Source organism: Chionomys nivalis, chromosome 8 (assembly GCF_950005125.1).
Source record: "Chionomys nivalis chromosome 8, mChiNiv1.1, whole genome shotgun sequence".
NCBI lineage: Eukaryota > Metazoa > Chordata > Mammalia > Rodentia > Cricetidae > Chionomys > Chionomys nivalis.
The window spans coordinates 2,203,628-2,225,425 of NC_080093.1; the positions used below are offsets into that span (position 1 = coordinate 2,203,628).

Here is a 21,798-nt window from a genome sequence, read left to right on the forward strand (position 1 = left end):
TGAGCTACACACTCACCTCTAAGTGAGAAGTTTATCACTGTACTGTTCAGATACTCGAGTGGGGAAAGAGATGGGAAGCTGCTCCCCCTCGGCATAGACTTCCAGAAGGGCCTGGATGGGAAACCATGACTCTCTGGTCTTTGTCTTCTTAGAAAGCCAGGCCAGTTCCAGGAGGAGCCTAAACTGATGGTCTTTCGGTGCCTACAGTATGTTCTGGGCACTGGAAAAGTGCATCTGTGTTATTGTTTGTCAGGACCATGGAAACCAGTCCATCCCTATAGGACCACAGCATTCCTCTCCCACACCCATGTCACTGTAGCTCGGTAGACCACTGGGGGCCCTTATGTGCCTGCTTCTCAGCCACAACAGTACCACCTGGTGTGCAGCCAGGGTCACTCACTCAGTCGCAGGCCACACAATTCTAGCTCCCAGAGGATTTGTGCTCGGTAGTTCACAGCTCCTGTCTGAAGATACCCTTCCAAGGTGAGTGAAATGTACTCATTCTCTCCTTCGTGGACACCTATCGGCATCTTCATCACCCGTGGGCAAGTATCTCCTTCCGGTTGACCTTTGCGGTATTCTGCCTACGAGCTGGTCTTGTATTGCTTGCTCTTCTGAGATGAAGTGACAGTCACCACCATCCGCAGCATCTTTTTGAGTACTTTGAGGATGTATGAGCACATTTGAGAAACCCATATACATTTGTGTGTAATTTGTTTTGTTTCCTAGTTCTGTTCAGATTTTGACGATGTTTTATTGTTTTGCATTTTATGTTCTTTTGCATATTATATTAACCTTTTTGTTTTTGTTTTAGGGGACACTTAACAAATCCACTAGTTCCAGAAGCTTAAAATCCCTTGGCCCCGAGAACAGTGAAACTGAGTTAGAGAGGATTTTACGCCGCAGGAAGGTGACAGCAGAAGCAGATAGCAGTAGTAAGCCACTTCGAATCCTCCGTGTTCCTTCTCTTCTTCCCTTAAACCCCTTTAATGCGAAATCATCTTTTAAATAATCAGTATTGAATGTTTAGGGTTTTTTTAATGTGAGTGAGAAGTACTGGCTGGGCAAAGAGTGTCTGTGGCACCTCTTGGGATGCTCACGTGGGCATCCGCATCTTTATTTGTGGATCTGACCCTTATAAAGACATTCAGGGTGGGGTTTTCATACATGTATACAAAGTGTTTTGATCAAATTCACTCCAGTTTCTTGTCCCCCTCCTTTCCACTGATCTTGTTTTTCTAGCTTGTCACCCTTCTATTTTCATGAGTTTTGTTTGCTTTTGTAGTTTGGTTGTTTACATGTTTCGTTATTGCTGTGTGTAGGAGTATCAGTCAGGGGGGTGTTGTTTACAGGAACATGGGCAGCTGACTAGTGGCCATAGGGCCCAAGAACATTCTCCTCCTTCCCTGTGGGCCTTAAGCTCTTCCCTCATCAAGGTGGATTTTGTCAACAATGCAGTGTCAGGTGGAGGGTCTGAGTTCCAGTCCCAGCCTGTCACTTGCCCATTGCTTGTCCTAGGCCAGCTATCCAGCATTTCCGTGCCTCAGTTTCTCCGTGTATCTCTAGTGACTTTGTGACATTATTCTCGAGATGAGGTAGTGCCCTGCCCACCCTCACTCTGCCTGGCACAGTTAGTTTTGCAGCTTTAGTGGGAAGTACACCTCAGTGACAGCAAACACAGAGAAATCATCTGCATTTTTCACACCCATTCATTCCTGGATCTGACTGGACCACCCGAGGGAAAGACTCCAGCTCTGCCCCCACGAGTGAGCACACCGTCGCCACTGGGTGTTTGAGTCACATCATTATCCATGTCTTACATTGCAGGATCTGTTCCAAACTTTGGGTGGATTCAGTTGTCTGAATGATTTTGGCGATGGTGATTAACGGAAACCTTTATGAAGGTTCCCCATGGGAGCTAGCCAGGAAGCTGGTTCTGAAAAACCACCACAAAGGAAGACTAAGAATCAGCAACCAGAGGTCCTGAGCTGAGCTGTTTTTAAGACTCAGCTTAGTCGAAAACAGTCCTTGTGAACGCTTAAAATCTATAAAATGTTGAATCATATTGACCAACTTGACGTGGCAAGGGTTTTGTTTGTTTTAAAGACAAGGTTTTGCTATATAACCCAGGTTGGTCTTGAACTCATATGACCCTCCTGCTTCAGCCTCCGTAGGGTTGGCATTATAGGCTTGACCCACCCTGCCTAGCTGAACTTGTTAGAATATTCTCAATGGAACGGTGATGGTCAAGCTCTGCTTTTCATAGAGATTGACTCAAATGAGTGATTCCTCAAATCAGAATCGGCCAGATAAGCAGTCAAACTTACAAACATTAGAGTCATCCATCCGAAGAGATAGTAATTACCTCCTGAGTTCAAACCCCAGAATCCATACTGCTAAATCCACAATCTGTAATCCAGCGATGGGGAGGTAGAGCCAAGTGGATCCCCACACTGGACAGCCAGTTGAGCCTCCAGACTGATTTCTAGAACAGTGAGCTACCCTACTTCCAAACAGGAGGAAGGACATTGACATAAAAATAGTGTGTGGTCTGATTTGAGAATTCTACTGATAAATGGCATACAAGGAGTTCCCACCCAGCAAACAACCTGAAAGGGACAAAAGGAACATTAAAGGGGTATTCGGAGACAATTTTTATGGTTTTACTAGAACTAGCCACCTCACCTCATCCATTTGGTGACTTCGTACCTTGACAGCCTTCCCAGAATCCCACTGAGGTTCTTCTGTAGGTCTCTCTACTGAGGCTTTACTGTATGACATTTCCACGACTGTGATTTATATTGTGTGTTTTACTCCAATCCTTCTCTTTTCTCAAAAACATTTCCATTCGTGGATTAAGCTAGATACACACATCACTCATTGCTTCAGAGTTCATTTCCAGCAGAAATGAGGAAGCACTTTGGTTCCAGTCAGTATGGAGATAGGAATACTTCCAAAAGTGGAGGAAGGAACACATTTTAGAGACGCAATAAGAGTCTTTCATTTTATTTATTTGTTTGATTGATTATTTTTTTGCCAGTGTACAAATACTCAGTGTCCCATTCCAGGAAAATTAGAATAAAATATAAAAATCAAATAAAGTTGGGGACTAGGGATGTAGTTCAGTTAGTATAATGTTTGCCTGGAGTATATAAAGCCCTGGATTTGATCCAAGGAACCATACAAACAGTATGGCGATGCATGTCTGTAATCCTAGCTCTTGGGAGTTAGAGGCAGGAGGTCATCCTCAGCTACATAGTGACTTGAAGGCCAGCCTGTGCCACATGCAAGCCTGCCTCAAAAATTTTTTTCAACCCCTGAACAAAGAAATATGATCTGTTATTGGTGAAGTAGACAGTCAGAACACACTGAGGGGTGAGTTGTAATTAATAGCCAAGGGGGAAAAAAAGGAAACAAGAAATCTGACAAACTTTTGCTCACTATCTTAAACAAACAAAACCCTCTTTTCCCCCTTCAATGGGTCACAGTTTTCCAAGCATGAAACAGAATTTGTCACATGAAAATTTCTCTAAAGCTCATGAAATGACAAGATGAAAATTCCATGGGGAGAAAACAAGAAGGCCGCCAAACCCACCAGGTGTGGGACAGGAAGAAAGTGACAGAGATCAGTGATGCACAGGCTTGAGTCTTCTGTACAGGACCTGTGACATTGCCCTTGCACGCTAAGACTTCTGGGAAATAGGGGAGGGACCAAGTGGAAGAAGGAGACTTAAGGAAGTAGCCAGGCTTTGTAGACCCAGCCCCCAGCTGTTGAGCATCTGCCCTTTGGACCCACCAGTTTGCTATTTTCCTGGGACTCATTGCTGTCCCCACTTCCCCAACCCCCAGCCTGGTAGCCCGCCAGACTGACAGAGAGCTGCAAGAGGTCCTTAGGAAATACAGAACGCAATAATCAACGTCGCAAACACTGCCTTCTTCATTTCTTTTTGTATATATGGAAAACAGGAGCCCAGCTCGCTGCCCCCCTTTTTAAGTAGCTGCAGACATAGAAATAAGCAGCAAGCATTGGCGCATTCAGAAGGAGATCTTCCCACAAGGACAGTCTAGTGCTGCAGCCGAGTTACCAAGGACAAAGCACCTGAGAGGAGGCAAATCTTGAATTAGACTTCATATTTCCCAGAATCCTCTTTGCTTGATCTTTCTGCCCCTCTCTTCTGTCTTCCACATCCTCATGCAACACAAGGCTTAGTGTAGCTCGAAGGAAAGGGACTTTTTAAACAGAGCCCTCGGGCATGCCACCATCCTGTCTGCCCAAAGTAAGAAAGTCACACACCTGTCACCAGACCAGAGTTGGTCTGTGTCTTGGAGTTGAACTAAGGGAGGAGTAGTTGAATTGCTGAGCCCATTTTCAGTCCCTCTTAGGTTCTCCAGACATTTTCACAGCCACATGAAAGGTTATGACCCCAAAGCTAAATTCCTTTGGGATTTGCTAACATTTTGTATTGTGTAATACCAGATTGGGAGATGATTCTTCTATATTTTTTGAGACAGTGTCTCTATGTAGCTCTGGGTCACCTTGAGCTTTTGCTCTTGCTGCCTCCACCTTCCAAGTCCTAGGGTTCCAGGTCTACACCACATGCCCAGTCTGTGCTGGAGATGGAGCCCTTGACTCCATGCTGAGCAAGCACTTCTCCACCTGAGCCGCATCGCGACCCTGTGACACGCTCTAATCTCCCAAGTCAGCCCACTTTTCAATGGCACCCTTCAAGGTTGTCTTCTGACTTCATTTTGACATTATTTAATTTGCATATGTGTGACTTGTGTAGTCCGGTTGTTAAGAACATTCCTTCTGAAGTTTTGAGGTAGGTGTTCTTTATAGCATGCTACCTAGCAAAAACTCAAGGTGAGGCTTATTAGCTTCAGCCCAGGAGTTCTGGGATGCTGAGCCAATACTTTCAGTAGCAAGTCCTAGTGTAGTCATTAAATCCTGTCCCAAAGAGCAGCAGAGACCAGAAGGTAAACAGCCCAAACTCTTTGCCACTTAATTTTTATAATCTTGTGTCTGTTTTTTTAAGAGGCAATAAATCCACTTACTGCTCATTCACATTAAAATGAAAATGTTCATAAAAGCTGTTTAATGCTTAAGAAGTCTTCATGAGCCTTTTAGAAAGAACCTTTTGACATTGGTCCATTTTCTGTTTGAAATGCAGAGATGAGTTTTCGGAAGAATTAACTCTTGAGAGGCAAAATGGTTCAAGCAGGGCTGTCAGAAAAGCCATATTTGGAAATAAGAAAGAGTGTCCATAATTGCAGTATTACTAAGGACCAGTCAAGTCAGTGAAGGGAGTGTGACCTGGGATTTTGCAGCCTCTTAAATGTCTGCACACAATTTCCCAGTGTGGTCCAGGTGCCCTGAAAGTTAGACTTGCTCCCAAAGCAAGTAGACTGCTGGTAGGGACTTTATCTTTTTCTTTTAGCATGTGCTTAAACTTTTTTTAACCAACTTGGCCTCTTTGCTTCCTATGGTCATTTTCAGCTAATCTTTCATACCATTAATAAGCATCACACAGAATTATTAAACTTGAGGTATGTGTTTGGTTTTAAGGTCCTACCGGGATATTAGCCACCTCAGAGTCCAAATCCATGCCAGTGTTGGGTTCTGTATCCAGTGTAAAAACAGCCTTGAACAAGAAAACTCTGGAGGCAGAATTCAACAGCCCGTGTCCCCTAACACCTGAGCCAGGTGAAGGGCCCCGTAAATTGGAAGGATGCACGAATTCCAAGGTTACGTTTCAGTAAGTAACGATGCTCTTTATTAAGTAGAATGTAGACGAATCTGTCATGACTATAATATGCGTTTATTTATTTGATCTGTTGCTCTTCAGAAAGGCTTTGATGTGGCCTTCCAAACCCTCTTCCCTCTCCTTTGAGCCAGCTTCTGCTTCTAGGCTCCCAGCTTGGTGATTTCCTTCAGCTCCAAAGCAAATACCACACCTACTGGACTGGCCATCCATTGGGTCCTCCTCCTACACAAAGAGGTGACCAGGCTGATGCTTCTGCACCCGAAGACACCTGTCTTTAGGCTGTCACTCTCTGCGCCTCCTTGACCTGAAGAAGGTACTAGATCTTTCCGACTCCTTTGCAGCCTGCGTTTGTATAGCCTTGGAAGGTGTGCCTTTATCCTGGTCTTCCCGGAGATAGACTGTGCCACATACAGGGTTATCTATAGAGACCAGCTTCCAAGTGGCACTTTGTCAGGGTTAATCCTGCTATTGACCGTGTTGCAAACCAGTGTAGTAGAGGATCAATTTGTTTTATAACAATGGCAGGCTCCATTTGAAATCAGTCTACACTTTTCTCGTGCCAGCGTGTCACCTAGATTGTCACTTAATGAAAAGGAAGAGGTGAGGCCAATCAGATCAGCCGAATCTTGTAATCACAGTTAATTAAACCTCTGATTTCCTGTTCTGTCAGGAGAGAAAGAGCCCCTCCTTTGTAGTTTTTGCTGTCTTAGCTTTAAAAGGTGAAACCTGGACTAATGAAGTTGAGATTCAGTTTGGATCTATTTTGCCAACTAGTGTTTTCTTCCTCTCGTGCTCTTCTCTCAGTGGGGCCCTCGAGATCCCCCTTCTCCTTTGGAATGAATGGCTTTCTTTGCTGATTTACAGTCTTACCTAATCTCATTGTGGTTTCTTAAAGCATGTCTTCTCACAGTCCCCTTGCCTTTCTTTGCCAGGAGCTGTTTGTACATCTCCCAGAAAGATGATCTGTATTCATTCTTTGCCTTTGCTATTAAGTTTGTTTAACACCTAATTTGACATCAGCAATCTGGCAGCATTTGAACCAATATCCAGACACAAAAGCAATTTGGCAGAGACAAGTTGGTCTCTGAGAAATGCTTCAGAACGGGTGTATAGATTTTCTCCCTCTTCACCATCTTGCACAGATAATCTTAATCAGAAAATACTGCAGCTCCTTCCTCCTTTTGTGTCTGCCTTTTATTCTCCAAAAGTAAGTGGAAATTACATTTCCAAGAAAGGAAATGAAATAATTGCAGGCCCAGGGTCTGCAAAATGTGTGTTGAATTGACAGCAAAAAGGATCAGCGTGTTGACAGAGAGATGTTAGATGCCAGGAAGGCCAATGTGGAACTCAATTTATTTCTCATCTTGCTTGTTCAATGACTGCTTAAGAGACACATTGCAACTTAATTTATCTACTTAAAGCACTAATCTAAGTATTGTGTGTGGCTGTATTAACTTTTAAACTCTGTAACCCAATGCTTCTGTCTTCCGTTCTTGGATTGTTTAGCTGAGATAACCGGTGCCGTGTATTTTCATATTGACAGTCATTTAGTAAAAAGAGCGCCCTTTTTTGAAACCCCTTGCTGCAGTCCAGCTGGACGAAATGACTCAGAATTCTGTGAATTTGCAGGCTCATTATTCACTTCCCTTACTTACATTTAAACTTGGCTTCGAGATAACTGACAGGCTTACCTGCAGGTTCTACAAGTGAAAACGTGTGTTACCAGCCAGGAGAACTGTTTAGGAACCAGAGGGGTTGTTTTCAGGACTATGTGGGGCTCTGACTAATAAGTTCATTCAGTTATACTAACCACTATGGTGGTTGTGGCCACCTTGCCCTACCTCATGGGCTTGAGCAAGCATGACACTTAGAGATGAGATCATGTGTGTGTTGGGCGGGTGAGGGGGCAGGTGCACATGCCGTAGTGGGTGTGTGGAGGTCAGAAGACAAGCTCAGATGCCAGTCCGCACCTTCCACCTTGTTTGAGGTGGGCTCTCTTGCTCACTGCTGTGTACACCAGGCTGGCTGGGCTGCAAATTTCAAGGGATTCTCCTATGTCCACCTTGCGTCAGCACAGAGTGCACACAACAGAGTCTAGCTTCCCAGAGGCTCTGATGATCCGAATTGGGTTCGCAAACTTACTCAACAAGCCTTTAACCCACTGATTCGTCTACCCAGCCAGTCACTGTTTTTAAATTGGCTACAATTCAGTCATGGCTTTCATTGTGGTATTTTTCTACATATGTATCGTGTACTTCTTCCTGTTAATTAAGGAGTTTTTGAGCTCTAGTAACTGCCCCTTCGTTTTGGCGGTGACATCACCACCATGGTGTTTCCGGTGAGTGGCACTCCCAGCTCTTGACAGGGTTTAGGGAGGATGTCAGTCTTAGCGGCCTCTAATACATATGATTGATCACCCCAACTTTACACAGACCTGCACACTGCCTCACTGTAGCCCCTGATACCCTCCCCTCTCTTTCTTCCACTTAAGCCTTTTTGTCCAGGTTCCATTACACTTACGACCTGGTGCTCACACTGCCTGCTCTCCAGCCTTGTGCCTACACGACCCATTTTACCAAGAATGCCCTTCCCTGTTGTGTCCTTCACGTCAAGGTCCTGGAAATCTGACTGGGGTAGTAAAGAATGCACAAAGGAAATATACACAGGCAGAAAAGCTGGCATGGGGTGGTGTGTGGACTTTGATGGAGGGCACCAACTACTCAAAGCCTGGAACTCAGCTGTGTGTGGTTTATACATGCAGCACAGGGAAGGAGTTGGCTAGTACCAATGGGAGGTCTCTGTAGACAGGACTGTCAGGTTGTAAACTCTTGGGAGGAGGAGGCTGCATAGGTTTTGATGAAGTTGATAGGTTTTGTGCATAATTGCCAACATTCCCACTTAGATAAAGGATTTACCACAGTCTGAGCTTCACTGCAGGGGCAAGGCACTGGTCCTTGACACGGCTGTGGCCATAGCAACACTGTACATCACTCCAGACTTCATTTTTTTTTTTAAACACTCAAGGCTTCCTCAGCTCCCTACCCTTTCCCCATGGGTACAAGGCTAGCGTACCCCTCACACCCTAAGAGATGGTAGGCTCTCAATAAATGGATGGATGGAGAAGCTTGTTCTTTAATTTTAATTAAGTGGTCAAATATCAGCTGACTAGAATAGCATATAACCAGCATTTCCATACCACAGGCATGCACAGGCTGAAACGTAAGACTTCCTTGTGGGTTGGATTCTTTAGTTCAGGAAAACATTCTCTAGAGTCCAAGGAGTTGTGTGCGTTTAGCTCAGTGCTGCGCATCTCCATCATTGTACCGCCTCAAGATTAAGTCATCAGATTCCACAATGCACGGGCTTAGCACAAAGTTCCAGCTATGCTTGCCCAATTGGTTCAGCAGGGCTGGAGTGTTGGCTGACTTGCCAGTGGGTAAGTTAGAATGCAAAAGTAGAAGCCAAGGAATTTCTGCGTAAGAAAACTAAAAGCCTTCAAGCCACCCCTGCAAAGTGTAATCAACATGTGTGGATTCAGACAGTTAAATAACCCTGGATTAATGGCAGGCAGGCATTTCAGTATTTCAGAAATAGAAGCAGAAGTTCAACAGTAAATATGAGATCCCCAAATATCTATTTGGGTAGCATTGTCCTCCATCTTAATCCTGTGCAGGTATCCCACATAAGTTCAACAGTAAATATGAGATACCCAAATGCCTGTTTGGGTGACCTTGTCCTCCATCTTAATCCTGTGCAGGGTGTCCCAAACATTTTAAATCTGTTGTCACCAATATGTATAAATTGGATGTTCTCAATAATACATGTGCATTTTCTGGGAAAATATGGTTTCAGGAAAAGCCCATACCACACCATCATGTGTGTGCTTTACTCAGTATTTCCTTTTTGTCAATAGACATTCACACTAAAATAATACATATTGAGAGGAATGTCCAAACCTTAGTAGGCAGGATGTATGGAGACCATTTTTCCAGTTTGGGGGCTGAAGATTTAGGGATTTGCTTCTATAATGTTTAGTCATTGATACTGTTTCTCACCAACATTCGTTAAACCAGGTATTTTCATGTGTTCTTTTATTCATCCCAAACCTATAGAATGGACATTATTCCCATTTTGTACATGAGTGAACAGTGGCTCAGGAAGTAAACAAATCGCCCAAAATTATGCTTCTGCTTAATAGTTATTAATAATTAATAACGTAACTCTAAATTCTGCAAAGCTCATGCCTTTCAAATCCTGATCGAGCACATCCAGTGTATTAAGAGGTTAGGGAAGAAAGGAGACTTACATGAGATGTTCCTTGTAGAAGGTAGAGTTTCTGCAGTTAAATTGCTCCTTGAAGCCTGCTCTCTGACCGGACATACTCATCACGTCAGCTTTTCTGTTTTGTCTTCCTATGTCCATCCTGAGCAATGGGAAAGTTCTGGTGTTTCCCAGAAGTGCAAAGCATTCTGAAACAGCCACTCTGGCTAGCAAGTAGTCTTAACGAAGGATTGGGAAGAGATTGTTCTAATTTTTCCATACCGCCAATAAAAGGGTACTCTTCAATAATATAAAGATAAGCTTGGACCAGGCGGTGGTGGCGCATGCCTTTAATCCCAGCACTCGGGAGGCAGAGGCAGGCGGATCTCTGTGAGTTCAAGACCAGCCTGGTCTACAAGAGCTAGTTCCAGGACAGGCTCCAAAACCACAGAGAAACCCTGTGGTTTGTCTTGAAAAACCAAAAAAAAAAAAAAAAAAAAAGCTTGGGAAATCGGTCTATCACAATACCAACTATTTTAGTCTTTTGTTGGTTTCCTCTTTTGCATGCATGTGCGCGTGTGTGTTGCGTGCATGCTGATGCATTGCCTGCAGAAGCCAGTGAAGAATATTGAATATCTTTTTATCACTCTCCACTCAACGACATTAAGACATGGTTCCTCGTCGAGCCAGAAGCTTGCCGTTTTGACCAGGAATCTTGCTGTCTGTGCTCTCTCCTGCCGAGTCTCGGCATACAAAGTCATCTCCAGCTTTTACTTGATTGCTAAGGATTTGAATTCATGTCCTGATGCTTGTACAGGAAACACTCCTGTTACCCACTGAGCCACTTCCCCAACCCTCATTTACACAGCTTTTAAAAACTGTCCTGGATGTTTCAGACTTGCTATATTGACTATATCTGCCTCTGAGCAGGGGATCAGAAAGGGATGTTAGTAAGTGGTAACATACTACAGCGATGTGAGGGAAAGATGCCCGTGACACCGTTTGCTTTAAAATCATGAATTCTCTAGCCTCTGGTGCGTTTGATCACCATCATCATCATCATCATTTTATTGGAGGTTTTTGAGACAGGTTTTCTTTCTTCCTTCCTTCCTTCCTTCCTTCCTTCCTTCCTTCCTTCCTTCCTTCCTTCCTTCCTTCCTTCCTTCCTTCCTTTCTTTCTTTCCTTTTTGTTTTTCGAGACAGGGTTTCTTTGTGTAACCCTGGATGTCCTAAAAAATCAGTCGGTAGACCAGACTGGCCTTGAACTCACAGAGGTCCACCTGTCTCTGCCCCCGAGTGCTGAGACTAAAGATGTGTACCACCACTGCCCAGCTGATCATTATTTTCAGTTTATGGTTTGCCTTTTTAGAACTTTGGTCTGGGTCTGAAGTGTATGTATGGTAGTGTGTGTGTGTGTGTGTGTGTGTGTGTGTGTGTGTGTGTGTGGAGCAGGAGTGGAGGAGCAGGTGAGTCTTCCATGTGGAGGAAAAGCTGAGCAGATCTCACCGATCTCTACCTCACAAACCAAGCAGAGGTGTGAGCATCTCCTGCTGTCACCATTTTTGTTTTTCGTCTCTGAACCAGCCTCATCTGGAAGTGACTCTGCTGGTCTGAACTGGGCTTTCTCTGCCCATGAATTACTTTCCCAAAAGTGAATATCCTCCAAGGAATTGCAGTTAAACAACAACGTCCCCAAAGGTGACTTTTCATTTGCGACTGAAAGTCAGAGTCACATGGAACCCCACGACTGGGGAGTGATAGGCAGTGATTTCCCAGACTGCCCCTCTTCTCTTGGTCATTTTAAGCACAGTTCCTGGAGACTCCTCTAGCCAACACATTTCTAAAGCATCCGCTCTTCTGAGTCCCAGACCCTCCCACCCTGGAAGCTTCAAGCTCTTTTAAATATCCCTTTGAGCCGCCAGGCAGACAGTTAGCTTGCTTTTTTGTTTAGGAGGTTCAACACAGGTCACTTTCTGCCCTTGGAGAATTAAAAAGAAAATCACAAAACCCATGTAGCAATTATAGGACTTCAATTTCAATAGGAAAGTGTCCTTTTCTAGTGAAACCATTTTTTATTTTAATTTACATTTAATTTCCTGATCTGTGGTATCTCTAAATACCTGTGACATTTGGCCCCATACAGATCTATTCTAGCAAGAGCTCACCCTATGTAACCCATTTTCTGAATAGGGAGGGTAGCTGATAGAAGAGAAATTTTAGATGTCTCTTGGTTGGTGTGACCAGTCAAACCTTTTCATGACAGAGGGAAAAAAAAGTCTAATTGCCTTTCGAGTTTTTAATTAAAAATCGGATTGATTTTTTTAATCATTGTTTGACCTCTAACTCGTCTTTTCAGTTTTATTTGTTATTTCTAGTGTGAATCTAATGTTTAAAAATGAAATGGAAAAGTACTGGTTTTCACAATCGGAGGAGGAAGAGTTTCAGCTTTTAAAATATGTTCTCAAATAGAAATTTCTATTCTTAAACTTACTTTTAGAGCAACTTCATGTAAAATCTTTCTAACATTGGTCTCAGCGGGGCAAGCATTATTTGTTGGCCATATAACCATCTTTTCAGGGAGGCTTGGGTCAACATTTTATTCAGATGGAGGACAGGGAAGATGCCTGTCCCTGTGGGGGAAGCAGGGTGCTTTCTTCTGGTTACTTTCAGCCCTCGATTCCTCATCACTTCCTTTTCCTCTTTCTCTTTCTGGGGTGTGTGTGTGTGTGTCTAAATGTGTGTGCACGTCTGTATGTGCGTGCCTGTGTGTGTCTGAGTGTGTATGTGTGCATATGTGTGTGTGTAAGTGTGTGTGCTTCTCTGTGTGTCTGTCTGTCTGTCTGTGTGTAGGCTCTGCATTGAGGAGACGGGGAGGAAGGCACCTTCCCTGTACTTCGTAAACATTTATTTCCGAGAAGAGTCTACTAGCAGAGTGAGCCGCATGGACGTTCCTGCTTAATCTGATGCTCTTATACAATTAAAGGATTTGCTGGGCGCGCAGCTGTAATCTTAGCCCTGCTGAATTGTGTACAGACACTGCAGGAAATGGCTCTGTTCCACAGAGCCAGACCACAATGGAGCCCCGTGTGCACTGGTACATGGACAATTAAGTTTTAACAACAAAATTAGCCGAACAACTGGATGCTCTGGAAGCTGAGATCCCCCAACTTGGTCTTTTCTTCTTCCCCACACCAGGAGTTATCCTGGGGACTGCCGGAAAGCTCAGCCCTGGTATTGTCTCAGTGTTCCGAGGGGCTGTACAGACAGCAACTTCTTCCAGATTAATTGTTCAGGATGTATTACACCTAGTGAAGAAATGACTGGTAAAATACCGTTGAGTAAATCTCAAAATTACTGTTCAAGTGCTGCTGAGTAATTCTCCACTCTCTCAAAGAATTAATCGCCTCTTAATGTTTGCTTCCAGTTACAAGGGTTCCGATTTTACAGGACTTTGTCTAAAATGTATCATTTCTGCAAATTGCCCTTGGTACTTTGTAGGTTTTTAAAAACTGTTTCTTAACAGTGTTTATATTTCCTTTTATTTGTGCTTCCTAGGGAAGAGTGAAGTTTTGTTTTGTTCTGTTTTGATTGAAAGAAAAATAACTTCCAAGATGGAAAAAGCAATTTCAGATCCTGGGATAAACCCATTCAACTTCTTAAACCAGATAAAACACATTTCACTGGCAATATACTTTATCATGTCATGGTAGTACAGGACAGTATAAGGTAACAAACAGAATTCCTTCTCAGTCCTATCTTAAAAGTTTGATGTACAAAATGTAGTAAATTGAAAGGAAAACTTAAAATGTATGTATGTTTGAAAATGTGTGTTGTGCCCAGCTTGTTTGCAAGGAGCCAGAGTTCACTCTAGTGACTGCTGTGGAAGACTGTGTGTCTTTTAACATATTTCTTGTAAATAACACTAAGTTCTTAAATACCTAGGATCTAAATGAAATTTTCATAAGAACTAAAAGCTGTGCAAAATTATTGAAAGAAAATAAAACAAAACAGTAAAAAACCAACCCAGCATCGAAAGAAAAGCATCATATGTTACAAAAAGTGTTTTGTAATGAGTTCATGGGTTGCCTACATGGCTTTACCAGTGAGGGCTGTCCAGGTTCATAACCTATTACTTGTCCTTGGTCTGGCTGACATTAGCAGAATAAACAAGCTGTTATAGCCTTGGCGGGGACCACCATGGGCTGGGACATAAACTGCATGGTAGTTAAAAAAAAAAAAAAAAAAAAAAACTAAAGGAAAATTTTGCAGAATGTGGGCACGGGATCTTTCCCCAGCTATTGTTACCTGTGCCAAAAGGAACCTGTTTAATCCGGAGGCAAGGAACACTTTCTAAACTTTAATCTGTCTTCCTACTAGTAAAAGCAGAGTCAAACTGACAGACACAGATGAAATGCAATTTTTAAAAAGTACACAAAACCAAAACTCTTGAAGCTTTGTTCTGCCTCCAGTTACACAAGTGTGAAACTTGCTAGCGATTAGAAATTCCCAGCTTATGTCTAAGATGTAATGTTTCTGAAAACAAGAGTTTCTGGAAGAAACAATGAACATTGAGCCTCAATAACGGTACTTCTCTCTACTGCTCGGCTAACTGAGGGCAGGGATGGGAAGGAGGGGGGAGAAGGCAAGACTTGTTTTTACTCTAGGGAGACAGAAACCGACTTCCTCTTTGGAGTTTTACCAGAAAACTCCTTTATAAAGACAAATTTAAATCTTTCCATTTTCCATCCTTGAAGGTGGTAAATATGGTTGTCGTTTTACCCGTTTTCATTGTCAATGAAACAGAGTTCAGACGGGCCGCTGTACGTCATTTGTTGGATGGCTGCCACGGACTAATGCAGACGTCCCACTGGGAGCCCAGAGAAGCGCTGTGCTGTGATTCACCAGATTGTGTTAAATAGTCCAGCTGTTGCGATTTGAGAGATAGTTACCTCGGAAGTGAAATAGAAATGAACTTGGCATTTATGCCTCAAACCATTTTTATACTGTTTGGCAATCAGCTTTTCAGAGGTAGCATTTTATAAAATAACTCTCACCGCTTAAAGGTTTCATTCACTGTAATGTTCAAAATGTCCCACCTTTATATTATCAGTAAGATTAAGCTGGAGCGATATTCAGAATTTGCATGAAATAAGCATTCCCCCTTCATTTCCTGAGCTTTGATTGTATTCAATTGAGCTCAGAACCGTGTCGATTAGGGGCTCTTTGGGGCATTAGTTAATTTGAATTGCAGCCGAAATGTTAGCTAGAATGTTTTGGAATATAAGTGGGAGGTAGAAAGTTGATTTTGAAAGGAATTGTCATTGAATGCAAACAGTGATGGGCTTTGGGGTGGGGGGCGCAGAGTGCTTCTCTTCCGAGAGTCTCCTGTTACACAGACTGAGAAATCACCGAATCCCTTTACCAAGTTCAGCTGTGGTGAAGACTGTTGGAGGCAGGTTCAGTATGGTTTGGGGTCCAATCCCTCCTTTCACCAGCATAGGGCGGGAGCTGAAGTTCACTTGCCAGAGCCCTTTCTTCTGGCTCTTCCTGAATCCTAGCTTTTCCTTGTTTTTGTCTGAAAACAACTGTTGAACACGTGGTCCAGAATGACCCATGGGTAAGGTCTGTTTGAGTGGATCACAGATAACAAGTCTTTGGGAAAAGAAGAGAAATCCTGGCTAAAATTCTGCAGTTTGGGCCAAGACAGCAGATCCAGGCTCTGTGCCAGGGCATGGGTAGAAGCTTCCCTTGTTCCCCTGGAGGGTGCATCTGACAGGGGAGAGATGGACTGATTCACAGTCTTCCTCACTCTCTGTGACTCAGCAATTTTGCTTTACTGATTCTGCTCCTCAAGAGAAAGGCTGCCACGCTTTTTATGTGTATGAACTTTAGTTGCTTATTTGTGCTCAGAAAGGACTAATTCGGGTTCAGTTTGAAGGTAGAGTTAGCCCATCGTGAAAGGGGAGATGTGGTGGCTGGAGGTTGAGACAGCTTTTCTCGTTGCATCCACAGTTAGGAAGCAGTGGGGCAGACAATGAACACTCAGGTCGGCTCTTTCTCCCTGTTATTCGGTTCAGGATACAAGCCCAGGGAATGGTGGTGCCCACGTTCAGGACACGTCCTCCCGCCTCGATTTACCGAGTCTAAATAATTCCACACCGGCATGCAGCATACTCAGAGCCCTGTCTCCTGAGTGAGTCTGGAGTGACACCATGGGGATAGAAGGAGAAGGTCGCCCTGGGAGGATGGCTTCTCATCCCTGGAGCTTTGAGCAGCTCTCCAAGGGACCTAGTGATATCAAACCAGGAAGGTCTACAAACTGCAGCTGGAGCGGTGGGCTTTGACCCTTGCTGATTTGAAAGTTGCAGGTGGAAAAAATGGAAGCACACTGGTAAAAGTGTCCACAGTTAGCCTGCGGCACCAACGTTATATTTGGGAAATAGCTCAACGTTAAGGAGTAGGCAGAAAGAGGCAGCTCAGACTGTTGCACTGTCTCTGCTATTCATGAGCAGCCAGCGTGCTCTTAGGCCAGGTTCTCATCCCTGTCCACCTTGCTCTGGGGTTCCCGGGCAGTGCCACTGTGCCCATGGGGTTGGGGTTCTCAGGCTGGCCAGCGAATGACCTCTCAGATGACAATGCAGATAAGCAGCTTGAGGACAGATAAACAGTGACAGAGACAGTCCCAAAACTGTCTCAACCCCACAGTACGAGGTTTCAGCTCAATCAGCCTGTGTGTTGCTGCCACAGGATGCTGAGAGCACTTCCTGGAAATGTCTAAGCCCCAGCTGATGAAGACAGCTTTTGCTAGGAGTTGTTAACCATCCTTCGCCTGCAGACACACAGGGACTTGCAAACACACAGTAGTCCATCGGAACGGCCAAGGTCGGTATGAACTGGTGGTAGTTGCTCTCTCCGAGTGGCGGAATGAGAGATAACACCTTTGCATGCTCCGGCAGACTGGCTGGCTGACAGCAGGGGCTCACAGGCAAGCTGGTGAAGCCGACTGGACTTGACCTGCAGACTAAAACTAAGCTGCAGCTTTACCTTCTGGGAGGTTTGTGTCCAGTTTCTGGTTGGCCGTGAGCGAAATGCGCATGAGATATAACAAGGCAGAAGTGAGGTCGTAACATACCCTGAGAAGGTTCATGTATAGCCATCTCTGGGATAGCTTATGTAGGGCATGATGTGCAAACTCGCCTGACTGGCATGTGGCAGTGACCGGCCTGTGGATCCATCCTGCAGCTCCTCCCAGCTTCGCCAGCTTGCCCACTCCCTGGAGCTGATGCATGTGCGGTTCCAAGCGATAGGGCTCAGCTCGCCCTGCAGGGCTGGTGCATCAGCCTGGTCTGCCTTTGTCAGACACAGATGCATTTCTAGCTTGTCTTTAAGCTCTGCCAGTTACACCTAACTTCATGCATAGAGACAGCAGACTCCCACAGATTAGCTGATAGTGTCCCCTGTTGCCTGGGATCTCATTCCTCTTATCAGTGGCTCTGCTTTTGTGATAGTGAGCTTTAAGTTGTCGCCTGGACCGGAACAGGTACTATCAAGAAAACGGCATCCCAACCCATCTCTAGGACCTAGTAGCAAGGTGTTTTGAAGTAGAAGGTCTTTGTTCTCTCCGTTCCTGAGGATCGCCTTCCTTTCTCTACTCCCTATGCTATGTGGTAATCACACGGAGTGATGGTCAAGTCATGCCTTTGCTATGACCTGATAACTAGAGAGCGACTCTCGAGCATTTGGAAGGAGCTCTTAGTGATAAGCTTGGTCTTTGGGTTCAGACTTTGGTGCTCTGTGAGCAGGTCACGCAGGCCACCTTCCCTAAGAGATGGCTTGTTCTGTTTCCATGCATAGAAGAGACCTTCTGCTTTCCTCTCACCAAAGCTTTCACTCTGGATCTTCTCTAGTGTGTTGTTATTTATTTGTTGACACGTGATCAGCACTAGGTGCTGGGGATAGAATCTTAGACGAAATTAGGCAGCCCCTGCCCCATATGTTATCAGAGAGACAGACGAGAAACATCTAACTGTGGTAAGTTCCGGAAGGGAGAAGCACTATGAGAGTAGCTCAGAAGACCTGACCTGCAGGAGGCCAGGGCAGTGGGAATCGGTGCTGACCGTAGAACAGTGAGCAGACAAAGCAGTAGCTCTCCATCACACATGAGGCTCTCTCCATGGTTTCCTGACTCATGGTTCTCAGGGGTGGAAAAAGTCATATCCTGGAATTGGCCAGGAGGACCAGAATCGTCTTGAGAGATCAGAGCTGCTGGACTTTCTCTAGGCAAGTCCTGCAGCCCAGAATCGACAACCCAGGGCAGGTGCTGACCATGACTTCTGAGAGGACTCGGCCCCAGCCTGACACTTGGCAAGAGAATATGTTTGAGGGACACCTCCGCTCCCACAAGGAAATGCCACCTGCCTGGCGTGAAGAACAGCAGCTTCTTGCATCAGAAGGGAGGTCACTTCCGAGGGACAGGAAACTGTCCCACATTCTCCTGGTTAGAGAAGTTTCCGATCGCGGTGTTGGAGCTTATTCCTTGAGCTCTCCCTGCAGCCCTTTTCTCCGCCCACCTCCTCCTGAGGTCGGGACTCCCTCCTGGGTGGTAATGGCTGTGGTGGGCACAGCTGGCTGCCACTCTCATCTGCCCATCACTGAGCCAGGGTGATCCCCAACCCTCTCCACACAGCTCTTCACAGCTAAGCTGCAAACAGCTGTGCTGGGGGCAAGAGGGAGTGGGGGACGGGCTTAATTCTTTCTAGCTGAGCCAGGGTGGTAGGTAGGGCAGGACTGGCGTGGGCAGGGTTTGGGAATGCACAGCGGAGCCAGGGCTGCGTATTTCCTGAGAGGAGTATGCCATTAAGCAGGTAGGTGCATCTGGCTTTGTACTACTTCCGTAGTTAATCGCCTTGACTTTTCCTGCCTTCTCTTTTCTGGCCTTCTGCTCCTATTATGTAATCTAGTAGCTGCTTCTTCTTTTTTTTTTTTTTTAATGGCTTGCATCTCAAAGACTACATGCTATGCATGTTGGTTAGACTTAGGAGGGTTTTTTTTTGTTGTTGTATTTTCCTGAATCCAGGAATCTGAAAGTCAAATGTTTTCTCTGCTTAGTACGTTTTCTATTTAACTCTCTCCTCTTATAGGCCTCCCAGTAAAGGTGGATACAGGAGACAATGTGTGGGCAGTGAGAAGCAAGCTGAGCCAGTTGTAGTTTTAGATCCTGTTTCCACACATGAACCCCAAACCAAAGACCAGGCTGCTGCAAAAGACCCAACTCAATGCAAGGAGGAAGGAGGTGAAGTACAGCCCGAAGACAAGGAGGACAGCCGTGGGAAAGCGGGAGAGATGGACAGTTCCAGCTGCTGATCTGAAGCCAGAGGCCAGCGTGTTTGCGAGCCCTTGTCCATAAGCACGTGGCTCATTTGGGTTACTGTCAAGGACCGTTGGACACTTCCTTTGTTCTGGCCACACACTTCTTTGCTGGTATCACTTGTAAGTAGCAAGTATAAACATAAGTAAGCTGTTTAGCAAGATGCATCTTCTGGGTAGTTTTTTTTTTTTATCTTTATGGGGTAAGGGTTCTTTCTGGTTTCTATGTCGAGTGTGACTTCTTCGAGAAGGTGACGGGAAACTTGGGTGTTGATGTCTTTGTTGGGAATTGTGCACACTACTCTTCAAATGTATCCATGATGAAATTCAAGGTGGCTGCCAGAAACTGGATAGACAGAGGCCACCAAACTTTAATCCAATCCTTCTGCGTGCAGCCCTAGCACCAGGGAGACGGAGGCAGGAGGATTGCTTGAGCCTGGACTTCAGTTTGGGTCACATTACAAGACTCCATCTAAACAGTCTTTATTCTCCACCTAAAAGCTCCCTAAAGGAGCCTCTTTGGGGTGCTGCTCTTTGGATGGGGAGACTGAAGCAGCCTGGAAGTCAGTGGGCCCAGTAGCATCTCTGTTTTGTAGAGTGCTATAGGGATATTTTGTTTATGGTCAAAGTTGCCTGATGATCAGAGAAGCAAAGGAGCCAAGCTACTAGAGAACTCTTAACCTCTATTGAACAGAGCGAGTTCCTATCTCATCCTGCCTTATATTCCTGTCTAGTGCTGAGATTAAAGGTGTGCACCACCACAGCCTGGCCTCTGTGGCTAACTAGTGTGTCTGCTGGGATTAAAGGTGTGTGCCAGTACTGCCCAGCCTGTGTAGCTGACTAGTGTGGCTAGCTTTGCCCTCTGATCTTCAGGAAAACTTTATTAGATCATAAACAAAATATCACTATAGGGTGCGCTAAGACCATCCACGGGAGAGCTCCAAGGTGGCAACCAGCTTCAAGGTCTCTTAGCTCTCAGTTGATCACATTTAACTACTTTAAACACGTGAAAAACATGCCCCTGTGTCCAAGGCTTGCCAGGGATTTCGGGGTTCCGGCTGCTGAATAGAGCAATGAGATGGAAGCCCAAACCTGGCAAACCATATACTCCTGTGTTTTCCCACACATTCACGTGGCACAAGCACCATATTTTACTCCAGATTTTATGCACAGTGAAGATAAGTGACAAGCACACTTTTTTTTTCTTGCTTCAGTGCCGTTCTATATTACATGGGTCTTTTTTGTTTTGTTTTTTTAGAGGAAATTAAGTGGTAGTTTCTAAAAATACAATGTTTCATACTACCACGAGGAATAAATAGAAATGTAATCAGGGATTTAAAAAAAAAAAACAACTTATGCAGATTTTCAAGTCAATTGTTTCAAAATTGGTGTTTATTTAAAATAAGTGGTAATGTACTTGAATGCACTTTTTATGATAATGACTCAGTAATGGTAATTTTACTATTAAAGAAAGCGAAAGGCTTAGTTTTGTTAGCATGACTCAGCATGTAGTTGTCAGGTGCTTAGCACCTAAGGGCAGAAGGAAATGATAGTAACGACTGCAGTGGTTGTGTCCTATTGTGTTCCTGCACGTGTGCTGCTAGCGTAGGCTTGGGCGGTGGGGAGGCAGGTGAGAACACTTCCTCACTTTGGAGACAATTCTTTCTGTAGGTTCATTAGGTTTTACTGTTTCCGTGTTCCTTCAGTGCTGATTTTATCACTCCCTGTCAGTTTACTCATGGGGAATTAAAACGTGATTTTTTTCCAACCGTGTGTTTGCATAACTGAATGATATGCTCACTGCAAGTGGGTTCGTTTGTTCAGATGGGTTCCGCTGTGCTGTGATTTGAACTCTCCTCAACACAACACATTAAAAGAGACACACAACGATTTCTCATTAAGGGTCAGTTGTGGTTATTGCCATCTTGAAGTTCTTCAGCCTAGAGGGTCACTTAATAGAATTCTGCTTCTTGTATGCTAGGCAAACTTCCTGCTTCCAGCCTACCTGCCCAGCCGCAGGTAACGCAGTCCTGCACGGTTTGGTCCAAGAGTGATATGATCGGGTAACATCAGGAATCTTCACGAGCCGGCTCGCTTTGAGCAGCTCTCTTCCACGTTTTTTGAGTCTACCACCAGGTTGTTGCTGTGTATTTCACACGCATCTGGCAATATGAGAGCAGGCACACCACCTTTCTATATCATTCCATCACAAGTGTCAACAGAATTAACACGGTTTAAAAGCAACCTCACATCCAGCAGAAGTTAACCACGAGGTGAGATATGCTGGCTCGACCAGGTGTCTAGCCATGCCTGGTGTTTTCAAAGCATCTTTGCCTTCCATACTTTTGAAAGTGTGTTTGCCTTCCCTGTACCACAACGCCTTGCAAAGGACTGCAGTACACAGGTG

General features: G+C 44.7%; 1 protein-coding gene across 2 annotated transcripts in view; it reads left to right on the forward strand.

The window, feature by feature from the left end:
• Shtn1 (shootin 1) overlaps positions 1 to 21,288 on the forward strand; it is a 103,580-nt gene extending 82,292 nt beyond the window's left edge. The window contains exons 15-18 of one of the 2 annotated variants that reach the window (XR_009057552.1): positions 815 to 935; positions 5,567 to 5,756; positions 5,897 to 6,078; positions 16,103 to 16,748. Coding sequence is in view for 1 of the 2 variants with exons in the window: in XM_057777189.1 (XP_057633172.1) it covers positions 815 to 935; positions 5,567 to 5,756; positions 19,166 to 19,388 (534 nt within the window). In the remaining variant the exon portion in view is untranslated. Of the gene's footprint in view, positions 1 to 814; positions 936 to 5,566; positions 5,757 to 5,896; positions 6,079 to 16,102; positions 16,749 to 19,165 lie in introns of those variants that run through there. The other variant, XM_057777189.1, reaches the window with a different exon arrangement.
• The last annotated feature ends 510 nt before the right edge of the window (positions 21,289 to 21,798 follow it).